At 37.0% G+C, this 14,904-nt stretch overlaps 1 protein-coding gene across 3 annotated transcripts in view; it reads right to left on the reverse strand.

The window, feature by feature from the left end:
- Positions 1 to 14,904, reverse strand: part of LOC108708254 (CUB and sushi domain-containing protein 2-like) — a 591,784-nt gene that overhangs the window by 359,193 nt on the left and 217,687 nt on the right. For all 3 annotated transcript variants that reach the window (XM_041582174.1, XM_041582173.1, XM_018246760.2), the window contains exons 4-5: positions 11,052 to 11,246; positions 3,721 to 3,928 (exon numbers count right to left, since the gene is read on the reverse strand). In XM_041582174.1, coding sequence (XP_041438108.1) covers positions 3,721 to 3,928; positions 11,052 to 11,246 — 403 coding nt within the window. The remainder of the gene's footprint in view (positions 1 to 3,720; positions 3,929 to 11,051; positions 11,247 to 14,904) is intronic.

The following is a 14,904-nucleotide window of genomic DNA, read 5'->3' on the forward strand; positions in this document are numbered from 1 at the left end:
TGTAATATATTACTTGTGATATATGTATACAAGTACTAATGACAGTGACATGGCAAAGGCTTAGCCCCCAAGGACCACTGATAATAATGACTATCACATGTTCACTGGATCCATTTTCCCCCATAGGATTTAAAGGGATTAATGACAGCAACAAGAATAGCATGCCATTGGGTGACTGATGTTTTATTTCTGCAATCTGACACTTAAAAGCATTATTAAATCTCTAAACTTGCAGAGAGAAATGATTGTCGCAGAATCTAGCATGTTAGTCTTTAAATGCTTATTTCACCTTTAGCGTATTCGTGTATTTCTGATTTACTCATTCCACTTTTTTGAATAGAAACTGCCTCAGGGAAGACTGCCTATATTTAGCAGCTATACATCCGTGCAATATATGCTATCCTACCAGCTTTTTATGCACATGTCCCATGCAAGAACATGGGGAACTCGGAAATCAGGACAAGCGCAGGGTCTATTATCATTGGTACAACAGTACTGAAGACTGAATAATTATCACCATTCATGCCTTCTATATATTAGCATGCTTTCTCCCACACTCCAAGATCATTTAGGCAGGTTTATTGGTTGCTGATAAAGTTGACCAAAGCATTCCTGAATGTGATAGGGACCTTAGAGTGTAAGCTCCCCTGAGACACTGAATGATGCAAAATAGATAAGGATGACTGCTTATTGGTAGCTATGAGTAAGTGCACTGGGGCACCTAAGGTAATGACATTCATGGGGGCAGATTTACTAAACAGCGAAGTGGCTAACGCCAATTCACTAACAGGCGCCAGGTCACTAACGAATGGGACCGTCGCCAGAGTTCAATCACACTTTATCGCCAGGCAAATTTTCACTCCGACGTGCTAAAAAGAAGCTAGATCTTCCTTAATCTTCTGTCGCTTACATTATATCCAGTGTGCCGAAAATGCAAAAGTTCCAAAAACGCTGGCGACTTTTCCTTTTCTGAAGCGGAATTGCCTGCAAAAATCCTGACAAACTTTTTTTGGGTAACTGGTTTCCTCCAGACATTTCATAACATATGGAACATTGATTTTTACAGTGGGCTCATGTGTAGGGCATGATATTAACTCTCTTGTCTTTATTAAGGTTCCCTGGATATTTTTAAGAAAAAGTGGTAACTTCAAGCATTTGTGCCAACATTTATAATAAAAACCTCCATACAACTTTAAATTACCGACCGTATGCACAAGATCACTAGTGAATTTTCGCTAGGCACAAACGAATGCTAGGGCATCTTTGCTATGAAATGCTCGCACTGCATATTAGTGAATTAGCGTAGTGGTAGCGCATTTGCACCTGGCGAAGTGGTGCGATGTGTACAAATCGGTCACTGGTGACAATTCGCCCTTTAGTAAATCTGCCCCATTAACTTTATTAAAAATACTAAAAATATAAAATAGATGCAGAAACAGAATAGAAAGTAGCAGCACATAGTGTTTAAAAATGTTACAGACAGTACCTTTTGCAGCTGAATGAATTTTTATAAGATGCATGAAATGATTTTGCATATATTGGGCGTTACTGATATTTTCCTAGAAATAACAGTTTAGACAGCTGAAAGGCCACGCTGCATGGTAAAAACGATTACTTTCTGCGGTGTCTTAATTAGTTTTTTGATATTGCCATAGCAGCACCAAGTGCATCCAAATCCGAGTCATATTGACCTTTTACATTGTCATTAGCACATGAATAAAAAGCCCTCATACATCGTTTATGTTGATAACATGTCACTACGAATTTCAGAGAGAGTTAAAATGTTTAAAGGAAATAGGATGAGATGGGGTAATAAAAGAGACTATATTTACCAGTATTTCACTCACATCTACAATTTTATAATGTGTAGGTACCTCGGGTCTCTGGATGCCCAGAGAGGAAAAATGACTTTTGAGCGCTTATAATTATCCCTTCCTTCCTGAATACAGTCCACTCCGTAAAGATATTTTTGTTTTGACTTTCTAAATTACCCTGTAGCTCCTTTGCACTGACCAACAGCTTCAACATCTTAGAGGAACAGTTGGTTGGTTTAGGTGGGTTACCTGTGCCTTCGAACCCTTTGACAGACCTTTCAACTTTACCACATTTCCTTCTAAAGCTGGCCATAGACGCAAAGATCCGATCGTACGAATCAACGTACGATCGGACTTTCCCATCTCCCGACCCTCCACTAACCATTCAGATCAAAGTCTTTACCATTCCGATCAAATAAGAACAGATCAGCCAATGTTCTGCCCCTGACAGCAATCGTACGATACTTATGTCTGACAACACTAGTGACAGTCTCCCACTGAAAATCGTACGATCGGCAATACACGCAGAGATATTATCGGCAGGCGACAGAAATTTTCTAACCTGTCCGATCGACCAAACGACCGATCTCCGACGGACGAAAAATGTCAGGACTCTCCACACATGGTCCGAAAATCGTACGAATCCACGATTCGTACGATTGGATCTTTGCGTCTATGGCCAGCTTTAGACTGATGGGAGTGTGGTTAAATTGAGCAGACAGACCCATTCAGAAGGAATGCCAGTAACTAAAATATTCTAAGGTTCATTATGAGATAAGAGAGACTGTACTTCTAGGGAAATGGCTGCAGCCAGACTTGGAATGGGAATCTTAATCATGGCTCTTCTACTTACTAGACCAGTCCCAGGGCTGGACTGGGATTCAATATTTTTACCCTGGCATTTCTGGGGAACAAAAAGACCCCACCAGCCCATTAATATTGACTGTCTATGGCATCTTACATCTGCCCCTTTGGCTTTTGCCAGAATCCACAGATTTTCAGTCTGACCCTGCCAATCCTTTGCTTTCCCTTCTCCACATTGGAATCAGCTGCCATGGTATATCAGGCATACAATCCTAGCAATACAACAACTGGGCAACACCACCCAGCTTAGCTCTGCATTGATTTGTCTTCCACTATCGGATAAGAACAAACAAAAAACAAATTTACTTGGTGATCACAGGAAGAAGGGGAGCCAGAGAACATAGAGAAAGAAAGCAGATACTTTCATGTAATGTGCCCTTCACCTTGTTCTGTTTGTGACAGCCTATAAGTGCCAGTATGTTAGAGAAAGGTTGTTTGTTCCATGGTGTATAGGTGAAACAATTTGTGTGCTATGTAGCCTAATTGAGTAAAAAATAGTTTATGTTTTCAGTGCGAGACTACATCATAGTGCCCCTCTTTCTAATAGTGGAAGACAACGTGCATAAAATGGTGCATGCACATGTTGTTTATACTACATTAAATAAAAAGAAATAAAATGTTTACACAAAACAGTATTATCCATGGTAACTTGATTCTAATATGTACATTTTATGCTGCAATTACAGGCATGCTATACGTTATCCCAAGATATTTCCAGAGTCCTAGCTATGAAAGCTCTAATAAAAGCCAAGCAACTAAACTATGCTGGAGCTGACACACTTGTCAATTAGGATTATGCATCATACTTCACATTTTACTGTTATTAAATGATCATTCTTTTTAGAATACAGTTCTTTTCTAGTTGACAATTTAAAGGTCTTGTCACTGAAATGAGTCAGTTGGCTCTGTGGTACCCTAGAAGATGAAACTTTCTAAAATACGATTAAAGCTACAGTTACTTTAACTGCAACACATACTTGATTAACTGACTCAGTAATGTGTATCCAATGCACCATGAGGGACTTTGAACCATTTTACTTACCAGAGAGAGGAACCTTCTGTTCCTGTGACTTCTAAATAGTCATATGCATCTTCTAACTGGAAGTCTGTGAAGATCAGGGCAATTGTATCCCCGACCTCTGCTAATATTGTCCATGTACAGTCTGCATTGTTATTATATTCCGATGGAAAGTGAGGGCTGGTGATAATTCCACTTTGGCCTCTTAATGTTCCTCCACACGCATCATCCGCTGATGAGAAAACAGGAAAGACATGATGGGGGTGAAAAAGAGCAGACATTTTCTGAGAAGGTAATGCAATATCAATTTGAAAACAAAATTACAACGACACTCTCACCTACTGTACAATTTTATGTTGTAGGGTAACTGTCAGTGTTTGTGTCAGCCTGTATGTATTAAGAAAACATTCTTCTGCCATTTATTTTGTTTTTAAATGAGAAATATCACAGCATGAAAAATGAACAATGGTGTGAAGGTACATTAATGGGAAAAAAATGAATATTGACCCAAATGGGGCCACAAACCATATGAACTTCTTCAATATGCCTTAAACTAGAGCAGTGGTTTTTCTGGAGGGTCTCAAATGGGATATATAGCCAAAAGGTCAATAAGGGGCAGATTTATCAAGGGTCGAAGTGAATTCGAGGGAATTTTCGAAGTAAAAAAATTCGAAATTCGAAGTAATTTTTTGGATACTTCGACCATCGAATAGGATACTACGACTTCGAATATACTTCGACTTCGATTCGAAGTAAAAATCGTTCGACTATTCGACCATTCGATAATCGAAGTACCGTCTCTTTAAAAAAACTTCGACTTCAATACTTCACCAATTTAAACCTGCCGAATTGCTGTTTAGCCTGTGGGGGACCTCCTGTGTGGTTTGCTAAGTTTTTTTTAAGTCGAAGGATTTTTTGGGAAAATCGTACGATTGTATGATAAAATTGTTCAATTCGAAGAACGATCGGAGTACGATTGTACGATGTATAAAATCCTCCGACTTCGAATTTGAATGTCGGAGGATTCTATTTGATCGTCGAATTTCGAAGTTTTTTCTACTTTGAAATTCGACCCTTGATAAATCTGCCCCTAAGAGTGAGAATAAGAGTTGGGGACTGGGGTTGGGATGTCCAGTCCAAAGGCCCAGTCTGAAGGATACTTAGGGTGAGTGCTTATTTGCTGCCCTGGGTAGCACTGAAACGATGACAGGATAATAGTTCTAACTAGTTCAACTATGATTTTTTTCACTTTTCATAGTTTTATTATGTTATATGTTTTCATATATAATATGTATATATATATATATATAAAGAGGATCTATTAAATCCATCAAATCTCAATGTTACTACTGCAGGTACAAAACAGAACATTTGTACCATTTTAAATGTCATACACAGGCCGAGAAAAGCTGCCGACTGACAAAGTTGACAGCTTATTGGCCAGTGTATGGGGCCCTCCGTTGGACTTCTGTGATCGATATCAGGGCAAAAATCAGCCAGGTCCCATCGCATGCATTCCGGGCTTTGTGATCCAATCATTGGGCCCTAAGGCACACGATCAGATCAGCCTTCTATCACCATTCAAAGTGGGCATATCTGTGTAAGATCTGCTCATTTGGCAACCTCTCCAAATGTGCGGATCTGTCCATGTATGGCTACCTTTAGATGGGATGTATTGAGTGTCATCATGTGTGTAATACTGGGAATATAATAGTTTTTACATCAACTTCTTTTGTGAACTAGGAGATGCAGTGGCACAGCTTTATGGTTGGGTAAAGAGTCCCTTTATGCTATTTTTTCAGGTGTCCAGACATTTGTTGACACACCAAAAGGATTTAATCTTCCAATATACTTATACTATATAAAAAAAAAAGCTATTCACCTTCATGATCATGTAACTCTACTTATTGAATCATTTTAATATGTATTTAATAGTAGAACTATTTAATTAAGCATGACTATGCATCATTTAAGGGAATATATTGTGTACTTGCTTGGCTGGATGTGTTTTAATGGTTTAGTTTATATTTAGATACTACTTATTACTCCATAGACAAGCCCATGTAGAAATAAAGTTTGTCTTTTCATATCTGATTGTTGGGTGGTTTGTATATATTGCATTACAGATTATTGCATTATTATGGATTAGGCATTGTGGTCCTAGAGACTGAACACCCATTAAGATTGAAAAGCTTCACCAGATGAAAGTGTTCATTGAAAATGACTTTGTATTTGCTGGTGTTCACTCTGCTGTCAAAGGGAATGATTGGACCTACAATGTACCAAGTAAAGGAGCCTTGCACCATAACAGAGCTGTCAGAAAGCATCACTGTGGTAAGTAATTTAAAGTCCTGTAGGCTTGTTTTTCTCTGAGCCATAAACATACTCATCTGGCTAGATAATTTCATATATATGGGCATAACAACTGAGTGTTTGAGTGAACGTGTGTTTGAAAGCACATGTAGTAGAGCGCTATATCGTAGCATAGAAAAAGAACCACTGTACAGAAATAATTTTCTTTGGTAAAACCATACAATTTCTTGCCTAAATTCAACTTGTTAATATAAAATAACCAATATTTACATTCATTCTTCAAGAATAATAGAATTATATATTATGGGGGTTATTTATTAAAGGTCATAATCTCGAAAAATTTCTCTATAAAAATTAGATTTTTTTCGAGATTTATTATACCCCGATGCTGCAAAAATCCAGAATCCGAAAATCCGCCATCTCAGACCTGTTGAGGTCCTGTATAAGTCAATGGGAGAGGCACCTATCTCAATTTGAAGTGTTTGTGATCTGGTGAGATTTAGCCCAAAAATCCAACTTTTTCAGGGTTTTTGGGCAAAAACTCGAAAAATTAGAGCAATTCGGGAAAAAGTCTGAAAAATTCAAGCATTTTGGGTTTTCGCTTGATTTTTTAAGTGATCCGATTAGATCGAGTTCTTTTATTAATAAATAAAATAAAAACAGGCATGGGCATTTTTTTAATAAAATCTGAGATAAATTTTGGATTTTAGTAAAATATCCCCAAAATGTTTGTAAACCTAAACATACATGTTACTCAGTAAATCAATATATAGTAATCATACTGTACATTCTACATTTTCAGTGATTTTAAAGTTGTTTGTAAATGGTACGTTGCCAAAGAGGTAGTGTTACTGGAAACTTAGAAGACGGTGGGAATACAGACATGGTTCACAATGTCTCAGCTTCTTATCCTCAAATGTTGGAAGTTACAGTATGAAGTAGGAAATGTTTTCAAGGAGGATCACAATTCTGCTGGCCCTGGAGAGCTTGGGACTGGTTTTAACGATTTACAATTCCATCTTTGATGTTGCTGGACTACAACTCCCAGCATGTTTTTAGCATTCATAACATATTAGAGTTTGCTGGGAGTTCCCCCGATGAAATTATTTTGACCACAATATAGATCAACACTCACAGGTCATTATGAAAAAGAAGAAACATTTATTGGAAAAATTGATGTTTCACTGACCCTAGAGACCTTTCTCAACTGTCAGTTTTCCAATAAATGTTTTCCTTTTTCATTAAGATTTGTGAATCCTGATCTATTTTTGAAATGTATTATTGATATAGCTTTGCACCCAAGTTAATCAGTTTCTTTCATACACCAGCATCAGTTTTGAACACACAAGCACACAGAAACACAGAAACACAAATTATATACTGTGTTTTTAAAGCAAAAGCAAAACTACAGTACAATTTGATCAATATATGGTGATTTAAGGATAAATGTTTCTGACCAAGAATTAAACATTAAAGGGCATATTTATTATGTGGTGTAAAAAACAGCGGAATAATTTGCCACGCATCACAGTGTAAAAAACAGCATTATTTTTTAATGCGCTTTTTCTTTGAGCTACTTCTAGCTCAAAGTCAAAAGAAAGCAGCACTCCCATCTTTTAAAGATAAAACGCCTTTATTATTTCATACGGCAAGCTTTGTCAGCTTGAGAAAGGACCTGGATGGTCCGAAACGTTGCTAGAGTTGCTGTATGCAATAATAAAGGTGTTTTTATCTTTACAAGATGGGAGTGCTGTTATATTTTGACTGAGCTATAAGATATGTGAAGGTGAACACATCTTTTGCGTGGTACATGAGGTACATGTAAAAAGGAACCAGGGAACAATCACACAAAATAATCTACTCATTTCCAAACCTTAGTTAGATCTCAAGACAAAGGATTACAGATGTTACAATGGCATGCTATGACCAGACCCCTAGGACAACAGGTCTTGACCCAGATACATTGATGCAAGAGAAGCACGACATGGGAACATAATGTCCTGAGTGCTAATGGGTAATGGCCCAATGTCATACAAAGGTATAATTACTACTAGTTTCCCTAAATACAGCATGGAATTGTGGGAACGTTAGCTTTAAATATGATGGAATCCAGAGACCTCATCTATCACGAAACAAATCTGGGAAATTTTTGGAATGCTCACAGCAATACCCAGTAATGCCCAACCAAAGCTTCTAAATTCTTGATCACGTCCCTTGTTCTGCCTCCATCAGGGGTGGAAAAATCTGAGAGGGTTGATGGGTCACAGAACATGTATCCAACAGAATTGTGGGGAGTGTAATTTTCTAGAATCATAGTTGATTGCAATAATTTCATTTTGATTTCAAAGTGGATTTGAAACCTCCATAAATCTGTAACACTCCATACCCCGGTTTTTTTTAAATAAGATGACCAAAAACATAATTAAACATCCAAGAGAATTCCCCGGTGATGACAAAGCAATTTCAAAGAGAGTAAAATGACAGCTATTGGTTACAATTACCCAGTAGCCTCATAGTAAATCATTACCACTCTTTATAGTAGCACAAGTAGCAATTATACTATGTGCACGCCAGTGCACAATATGCAAAAAAACATGGTGAATTGCAGCTGTTTTTTGCATTTTTTTTGCATTTTGCACCCTGTCTTGCACATAGTGTGGAGGTCCTGTGTGTAGATGAACCGCACCTCTCACCCTTTCCACGATGCTTCCTGCCCTGGTGGTGCAGATCTCTATAGACGGTCGGCACTCATCAGTACAATGTAGAAGAGAATAGCACAACACCATGTATGTTGCAGGTGGGGAGCTTACCCCTTTTATTTAAAGTGACCACCTGTGCATCATCGTTTCCTGACGAAGGGAGGGTTAATCCCCCCGTAACGTTGATGCACAGGTGGTCACTTTAAATAAGATGGGTAAGCTCCCCACCTGCAACATACATGGTGTTGTGCTATTCTCTTAAATCCTCTACATTGCACATAGTGTGACCACTTTTAATTGTGTGCCCTTTTAGTTAAAATAAATGTGTAATGACCATTGCATCAGCCCCAACAGCCAAATAAATAATTGAATAATTCATGTATAGGTTGAGATATACATATTTATATATTTATTTATAGTACTATTCTCTTATTGTGGCTTCATTACTTGCTTTTCAAAGCAGTATATTTTCATGTGGAGTAAGATATGTGTTATCAGACCCATGAGAATGGTGCAGGTGGCGAAAATCTTTAGTAGCCACCACATAATTGAAACATGATATGCTGTTGCATACACTTTCAAAGATCTGCATCCCTCTCTGATCTGATGAAGAAGTATCTAGCTTTGAGCTGGTACTTTTATGTTGATCCCTCATCAAGTAATCACAATCCAAACTGGGCATTAAATCAAACAGTATGTCAAGTTCAATGAAATTTCTGCACAAATGTTAATTTTCCCTACTACTTCACATATAATCTTTTTCTTGGTTTTCTCTGTGACTCTTTTATATAATTCCATGGCTCTGTTTTAAATTACACAGCCTAGGAGAGCCTAAACCAAATAAAATTTGCTCTCAGTGTCATTAAGCAAACTAAAACATGGCAACATGCCTTCTACAGAAGGACTATCCAACTGGAGGCCCAAGGACCAGACGTGGCCCTCAAAAATATTTTTATGGCCCTCAGCCTGCTAAAAAGGGCATTCACTTATGACATCATCATTTACATTTAATCTGGCCCTCAAACATGCTATATGCCATGTTCATCCAGCCTCTATGACAAGCACAATCATAACTCCCAGGTCATGTGTTATATGGAGACCTATACAGACCTATATATGAAGACTTATGACTGGTAGCTTTGGAGGGGGTAATTAGAGAAAGATACTTAAATGCATTGCAAATCACAATACTATCTGTATGTGCCAGTAAGATTTTATGTGTAATAGATTTTTCGAATATATTTGCCTATAAAGAGGTGAGCAGAAACCTAGACTTTGGGGTGGCAGTGGATGTGATCTATTTAGACTTTACTAAAGCCTTTGATATAGTAACACCCAAAAGGTTACTGATTAAGTCATTTTCTTAAACACAATATTTGTACCTGGATAAAGAACTATCTCAAATATAAATTACAAAGAGTGTGATAACTGGAACATTTTCTAATTGGACCAGTGTTGTTAATGGAGTACATCAGAGGTCTGTCTGCAACTGCTGTCATGTAAATGAGACACAATTGCAATGAAAGTTTTTAAGGTCATTATTTCTGGTGTTACATGTAAAAGTGACACGTCACTCAACTCTGCTGCATCTATTCACGTGGGGCTCTATGATAACCCTGGCATTACCATCTGGTTAAGAGGTGTCAGTAGCTCCAAGTTCCCCTGTGTCAATAGTTGCAGCAGTGTAGATTTGAAAAATGACCCCTAGGTTCCATGTAGAGTGTTGCTGCAATGCCATTTGACATAATTAAAGAACTGGGCAGCAAACTGACAAATGAGATTCAATGTTGATATATGCAAGGTTATACATCTGGAAAAAAATAACATAATAAAATCTAAAATATTATATTACACACGTAATAGAAATGTATTGCAGACCTCCATAACTGAGAAGAATTTGGTGGTTATTGAGGATAAGACTATGCAACTTTGTGTCATAAAGCACTGCCTTGTACATAAAATATAATTTTCTTCTTTACAGATCCCTAGTAAGGTCTCGCATTGAGTATGTGGTGCAATTTTAACACCAATTTATAAAGGATATTCTGTAGCTGGAATAAGTGCAGAGAAATGCAATAATGTTTGCAAAAGCAATTCAATGAAAATCTTGCTTAATATCACATTATAAAGTGCCAAATACACATTTTGCCTATTCTAATATGAAATATGTGTATTTCACCACTGTGAAAAGTTCAGCAATATCTGTATTACCACAAAATATCAAGGGGTCAAAATCACCCACAGTGCTTTAGTGGGGAATAAGGACTCTGGAGATTATGTAACTGTGCAGGCAGCAAAGCATATCACCTTATTTTACATACAAATAAATGCATACATACATACCTCTGCATGAGGGCAGAGGAAAATCCCAAGAGGCACTGCTTTGGGAGTTTGATACACATGTCAGCAGGGCATGTCCCTCCAGTATGTAACCTGCATTACAGCTATATCGAGCTTTATCCCCCACATTAAACGTTGACCCCTGCTGCAGTCCATTCTGAAGGCGACCTGGATTCCCACAGCTGTGGCTTGGCAAGACTACAGAGACACAAAGGAAAGAAGAGACGTCAGACAATATATAAATATATATTCAGAGGGCAGAAAAATGCTCAATCCTTACTTCTAATATGTTGAAGGGAGACTGCAATGTTAATATATTATATTTAATTACTTTAAACGTAATGTTATCGCTACAATACCACCTATTTGGCTATATGTAGAAGCCAGTATCAATAAATCTCTACTCCATTGTGAACTACTGAGCATGAAATTTGGAATAGGGAATAATGCCTCCGAAAAAGAAAACAAATTATTGCATCCAAGACCAGCCATTACTTGGAAAGTTCCCATGTTCAGGAATAAAAAACAAATAAGAAACAAGAAACCTGATCTAATATCACAGAAGACCACTACATGACTATCCAAACAACCTTGCAAACCCTTGTGGGAACTTTATTCTCTTATTATACAGACTATACATATTTAACTAATTAAGATAGTAAATTTAAACAAAAGGGGGGGGTTTGAATATTTTTCATCATCTTAATCACATAATCTAAAGTCATTGTTTTTAAGGATTTGGATTCAGTTCAAGCAGGCTTTTACATTCAGCCAAAACCTGCTGATAAAGGCTTGGATTTGGCCTAATCCTAAACCAAATGCAGGATTTGGTGCATCCCAAATCCATAACAAGTTTTATTTGTGTGCTTTGTTATTATAGGCTACAAAAAGAAAGAAAGAAAGAAAGAAAGAAAGAAAGAAAGAAAGAAAGAAAGAAAGAAAGAAAGAAAGAAAGAAAATATTTACAGTATACAATGTCACAAACATGCATGAAACCAAAGAGAAAGTATTGACTGAACTGCAAGTAATAAATACATTTCATATAACCTATTGAAATGCTATTCTGTGGGATGAAACTGCAGCAAAGCTGTAAATGAAAGCTGATTTATACAACAAACATATCCTTTCTATGTTACTCAAGCCATATGACAAAGTAAACTCATCATACAACTCCCTGATGACTTCAGTGTATAATAAGTCCCAACAAAAACATCATTATATCTGTATCTGCAAGCACACACACATCCCTCACATTTACACATAAGAAGAAATCAATACTATCTAAATTCAATGCAAAATGGTTCTAGCACAGTACAGTTCCTATCAGTCATGTAGGTTTACTGGAATCCCCCCAGGTAGCATGGACTAGAGAAGGATGTAGTACAAAATGTATTACATCTATAGAGCTGAACAAGAAAAGTGTTAATAATCATGTGATTAAGAAGACTTTTTTGTAAGCAAAGATTTTATCATAACTGATAAGATAGATACTGTAGGCTCCAATAAGATTAATGGGAATCAGATGTATGTGCACAAGTGATGGGCATGTATTTGGCTGGTTGCTACAATTAATAATTGAGTTAAATAATCTGCAAACGTACACGTCAGCCACCAGTAGAGAGGAAATTCTGCATTCTATAAATGGTTCTGTGGAATAGATATTTCTCCAGCAGAGGGCAGGGCTTGGGATGCATGTGGCCCTACTTGGGTTGTCTTTGGCATGGTCAAGGCATTCAGAGTTGAAATCATCCTGATTTTTAAATGACTTACTTTGTGTAGTAAATGCATTTCTTATGGAGAAGATACTTGGTTTATGTCATTTCAATTTTAACAAAGGGTGTATGTATGGAAAGACAGCTTTCACCACAGGATAAAGGAAACAAGGCTATAAATAAAAAATTCACTGCCGACAACCTGAAAGCCCTACCATCGCTCTACCTCTTTTTATAAATGCACGTGGGCCCTATAAAATGAGATAATAAAAGATGACAATGAAAAACCTACACATTTCTTAACTCGGAGAACTGCAGGAAAGTTTTCAACATCAATGAGCTTAGAACACGGGAGAGAATCCAAAGACAGCTGGCGTATTTCAGATGAGCAAGTATAACACGGAAGGGTGCTCCCCTGATGTATAATAAAGCATGGCTTTTATTTTCAGCTATAGGATGATCAGAATCAAGGAGGAGAAGCACCCTGTGCCCTTTAATGTAAAGACTAGCCATGTGATCATAAAATTATATATTTATTTCATATGCCATAATCATTCTTCTTTTCAGCGCCCACGTTTATGAGTGCTGCAGAGACGTATTTTATTTTCCACTGCATAGGAGAACAGCACAAATTTGCAGTAACCACTAGCGACTAATCAGACCTTTGCTCTCATTAGTCTAAATCTAGTTGTACATGAGCCTGAACTGCCATAGCAATGCTCCCCAGGAGGGCCAAAATAAACCAGTTTTGATCTTGAAAATCAATTCTAGAACAAGTAAATTTTCTTCAGAGATTTTTTTTTACTTAATGCATGAATTTTATATTATATCTTCAATCCCTAGGAAAAGTGTAAAGTGACAGGGATGATTAGATACCAACTATCACCCTGGTACATTTTTAATCTGGTAGCCCACGGCAGCATTGTGTGCATGAGTCCCTTTCATACTGTCTCTGGTGCATCCTTGAATATCTTTAATTCTTGTTGAGTATCAGAAAAATATTCACAATTATCATTTCTTAGCTAGGAGACTTATATTGCAATTGTTTTCATTATTTTCTTTTTACTAGCATGTTTTTGTACAATATCAATAGAGCAGCATAACACTGTGATGCACCATTATTTTAGAAAGCGTTTTTTCAGTGGACAACAATAATTGCTATTGTTCCACACATCACTGCTAACTTAGAATAGTTTATATTTGTTTCTTGGTTTTTACAGCCCAGCTAGAAGCTAAATTATACCCCTAAACCTGATCCCAATAGACGTCTATTGGGATCAGGTTTAGGGGCATGTTTTTGTGTGTCAAAATTCACAAAAGCTCCAACTCAAATGTAAATTCGAATGTGAGATTTATCAAACCTCAATCATGAAAACAGTCCTAATTTGAATATTTGCCACCGAAAACCTGCCGAGTTCATTTACTAGTTTTGGCAGATGTCTGTTGAACCATTTAAATATGTGAATTTCCTTCCTGACATTCAAGTTTTTTTTGGAGGAAAACTCGATTTGAATTTGATAAAATTTTCGGGTCGGGACAGTTCAACTGAATATTAGACGTTCGAGTTTGTTCATAAATAACCTCCCATTCGAGTTGTGAGTACATTCAAATTTCAAAAATTCACATAAATTCAAAATTCAACCTTTGATAAATAACCCCCTAAATGTGAGTGTAAATTCAGCCGAAAGTCATTATTGGGTTTCTGGGAAAATGCAAAATCCGGATATACTTGAGTAGAGATGAGAACTTTTTTTTTGTGATAAAAGATGTTCACAATAATTCACTAGAATTTTGCCATGCATTTTGTTTTTCGCACAGGACAAAGCCAATAGCCATGTTAAAATTCTACCATGAATTTATGCTGTTTGATGCCGCAGCAGCATTATTAGAATTTCAACATTTTTCCCCCTAAAAAGATGGCCATTGGCTCCAACGCATAAAAAAGGCCAATAAACTCCTTCTTTGAATATTTATGCAGTTTCGTTACATTTTCATTAATACAGAGCAGTTTTGCTACTACTCAAGAGTTGGTCAGTGCTGTGCTTTTCTTGGCACACAAATGTTTTATTATATATATATATATTATATAGTACATTTTGGTTTGTAATATGTGGTGAATCAGTAGAGCAGACCTAATTACTTCT

Source organism: Xenopus laevis, chromosome 2L (genome assembly GCF_017654675.1).
Source record: "Xenopus laevis strain J_2021 chromosome 2L, Xenopus_laevis_v10.1, whole genome shotgun sequence".
In the NCBI taxonomy this organism is placed as follows: Eukaryota; Metazoa; Chordata; class Amphibia; order Anura; family Pipidae; genus Xenopus; species Xenopus laevis.